General features: G+C 44.8%; 2 protein-coding genes across 2 annotated transcripts in view; one reads left to right on the forward strand and one right to left on the reverse strand.

The window, feature by feature from the left end:
• The window catches only part of tbrg4 (transforming growth factor beta regulator 4), a 4673-nt gene extending 4163 nt beyond the window's left edge, over positions 1-510 (reverse strand). Inside the window, exon 1 of the mRNA XM_034873522.1 lies at positions 481-510. Coding sequence (XP_034729413.1) covers positions 481-510 — 30 coding nt within the window. The remainder of the gene's footprint in view (positions 1-480) is intronic.
• On the forward strand, positions 305-1924 carry LOC117945818 (FAST kinase domain-containing protein 4-like). The gene is made up of 3 exons (XM_034873523.1): positions 305-448; positions 919-1430; positions 1547-1924. The coding sequence occupies exons 2-3, from the start codon at positions 1014-1016 to the stop codon at positions 1922-1924; spliced, it is 795 nt and encodes a 264-aa protein (XP_034729414.1). The 5' UTR covers positions 305-448; positions 919-1013.
• The last annotated feature ends 158 nt before the right edge of the window (positions 1925-2082 follow it).

Raw genomic sequence — 2082 nt, forward strand, 5'->3', positions numbered from 1 at the left:
ACACTTGAAGATTACACCAGAGCTGTCACGCCAGCTGTGACAGTAAAAGGAGCAACTTACCCAACTTTAACATAACATTACAGAATCACATTTTAGTTGTTTGCTTGTTTGTAGCATAGACATCATAAATAAGAATAATCTTTATTACGTCTACAGTTTGTAGTACAAATTATCAGGAATGAGTCGAACATTTCTAGCCAATCACAGCTGCGTCCGCGGACACGTGATACTGCCCCTCGACGTCATTTTCTTGCGACTACAGACAGCTCCATGTGAACAGCTTTCACCAAAATTAGAGTTAATTACGGGTAAGTTATGTATCAATATGATAGCAGAGGGTGTTATAAGTTCTGTCTGCATTCTGCCATTGCAAATAAAGCTCAGTCTCATGAGGGGAGACGAAATGAATCGCTGCCGGTCCGCTGCGTTTCTTCCTTTTCGCTACAAGGTCAGGATTTAACGTTACATGACAGGACGAACCTTCACGCTGGCTGCCCGTTCAAACGGCATTTATAATTAAATCAGTCCAGGTTACAACAGATCTAGAGCTAATCTTAACCCAGCTATATTGTGTACCTCGGTTGAACTATTGTGTACATATATGTACACATATTGTGTACATATTGTGACATATTGTATATTGTGCATGTGGTTACAAGCCTTCAATGTTCCTCGTTGGAGCTCTAACCTTCTATCTATCAAAACCATATTCACTGTAAAAAAGAATATGAACAATCATTGATCAAACCTGACCAGTGAAAGATGGGCTGGTCGACATGAAGATGGGGATTTGACAGAAATTGTTGCTATATGTAATTGAGCAAATGAAGGAACAACTCATTGTTGAAATGTTTCTTCAACTCGTAAACCTTTAATTTTTACCCACACTGGTTACTAAAACCTTCCCTGCCTCCTTAGGTTTTGTGTGAGATGGTGACGCCAGCTGCTGAATTGTGAGAAACCTTTTTCCTCTCCTTCCCTTCCTGTGGCCACTGTCTCATCTCAGCGACCCGATGGCCAGCCGCCTCTTGGGCAGATATGCCTGTCTGCTCTTCAGAGCCTCCTTCCAGACTCCCACTGCTGCCTGCCTGCCTCCCCTTGGAGCTGGGTCGGCAGAGGTGCTGAGGACTCAAGGCTGGGCACGGGTCACAGAAAGGTTAATGTGCGATGGAAGGACTATTACCAAGGAAACCCCCTTTCCAAACATGCCTACACGCACCCAGCTGGACGAGTTGGTGGAAAAGGCAGCAGTGCCAGAGGACATCCTGCTGGCCTGGGCAGAGCATGGACAGAACGGTAATCAAGCTGCTAATGCACTGATGAAGTGGACTCAGTTGGTCCTAAGGACGAAGGGCAAGTTTAAGGCACAACAACCGGAACTGATGATGGATTCAAGGCTACTGGATATGATGGATACTCTATCTCGGCAGGTGAGGAAACCGTATACAGCGGTGGACTGGCACTGTAATGGTAACTGACATCTTATTCAAGCACTTGTGTTTTTCTGTTGATATTAAAGACCAATTTCTGTGTGGTTTTCTTCCAGGTGTCTGGAGTGTGGAATGGCAATCTAGTGTCTGTCTTGCGAACCCTCTGGATTATGGGTGTGCCGTCTACTCATTCAGTGCTCAATTCTATCCAGACTGAGGTCCTGTGGCGAGTCCGCAGGCTAACCTACAAGCAGCTGGGCTTCCTGGCAGATTGGGGCGCGGGCAGGAAAGGACAGCAAGATGTAGCAATAGTGAATGCTGCAATAAAGCAGCTGGAACTGCGCTGGACTGAAATTGCTGATGCTAAAACTGTCAGCGTGCTGATATCCAACGGACAACGCATGTCGCCCATCTTGATAGACCGACTTGAAGACAAGGTATTAGAGTTAAAAACATCTGTTGGTGGGAAACAGAATGTGAATTGTTGTCCATAAAAGGGAATTTGAATTTAATGTTGTAAAATCATTGAAAGGAGAAAACACATGTGTTTAAATGTATACAGTGTCAGCATATAACTATATATACACTCACCGGCCACTTTATTAGGTACCCCATGCTAGTAACGGGTTGGACCCCCTTTTGCCTTCAGAAC

This window comes from Etheostoma cragini, chromosome 6 (genome assembly GCF_013103735.1).
Source record: "Etheostoma cragini isolate CJK2018 chromosome 6, CSU_Ecrag_1.0, whole genome shotgun sequence".
Classification (NCBI taxonomy): domain Eukaryota; kingdom Metazoa; phylum Chordata; class Actinopteri; order Perciformes; family Percidae; genus Etheostoma; species Etheostoma cragini.

What these genes read in the sequence shown, in the direction of transcription:
- LOC117945818 (XM_034873523.1), top strand. Translation starts at nt 1,014, where the DNA reads ATGGCCAGCCGCCTCTTGGGCAGATATGCCTGTCTGCTCTTCAGAGCC. An exon ending in TGGATACTCTATCTCGGCAG is followed by an intron (nt 1,431 to 1,546) that starts GTGAGGAAACCG and finishes GTTTTCTTCCAG; the next exon opens with GTGTCTGGAGTGTGGAATGG.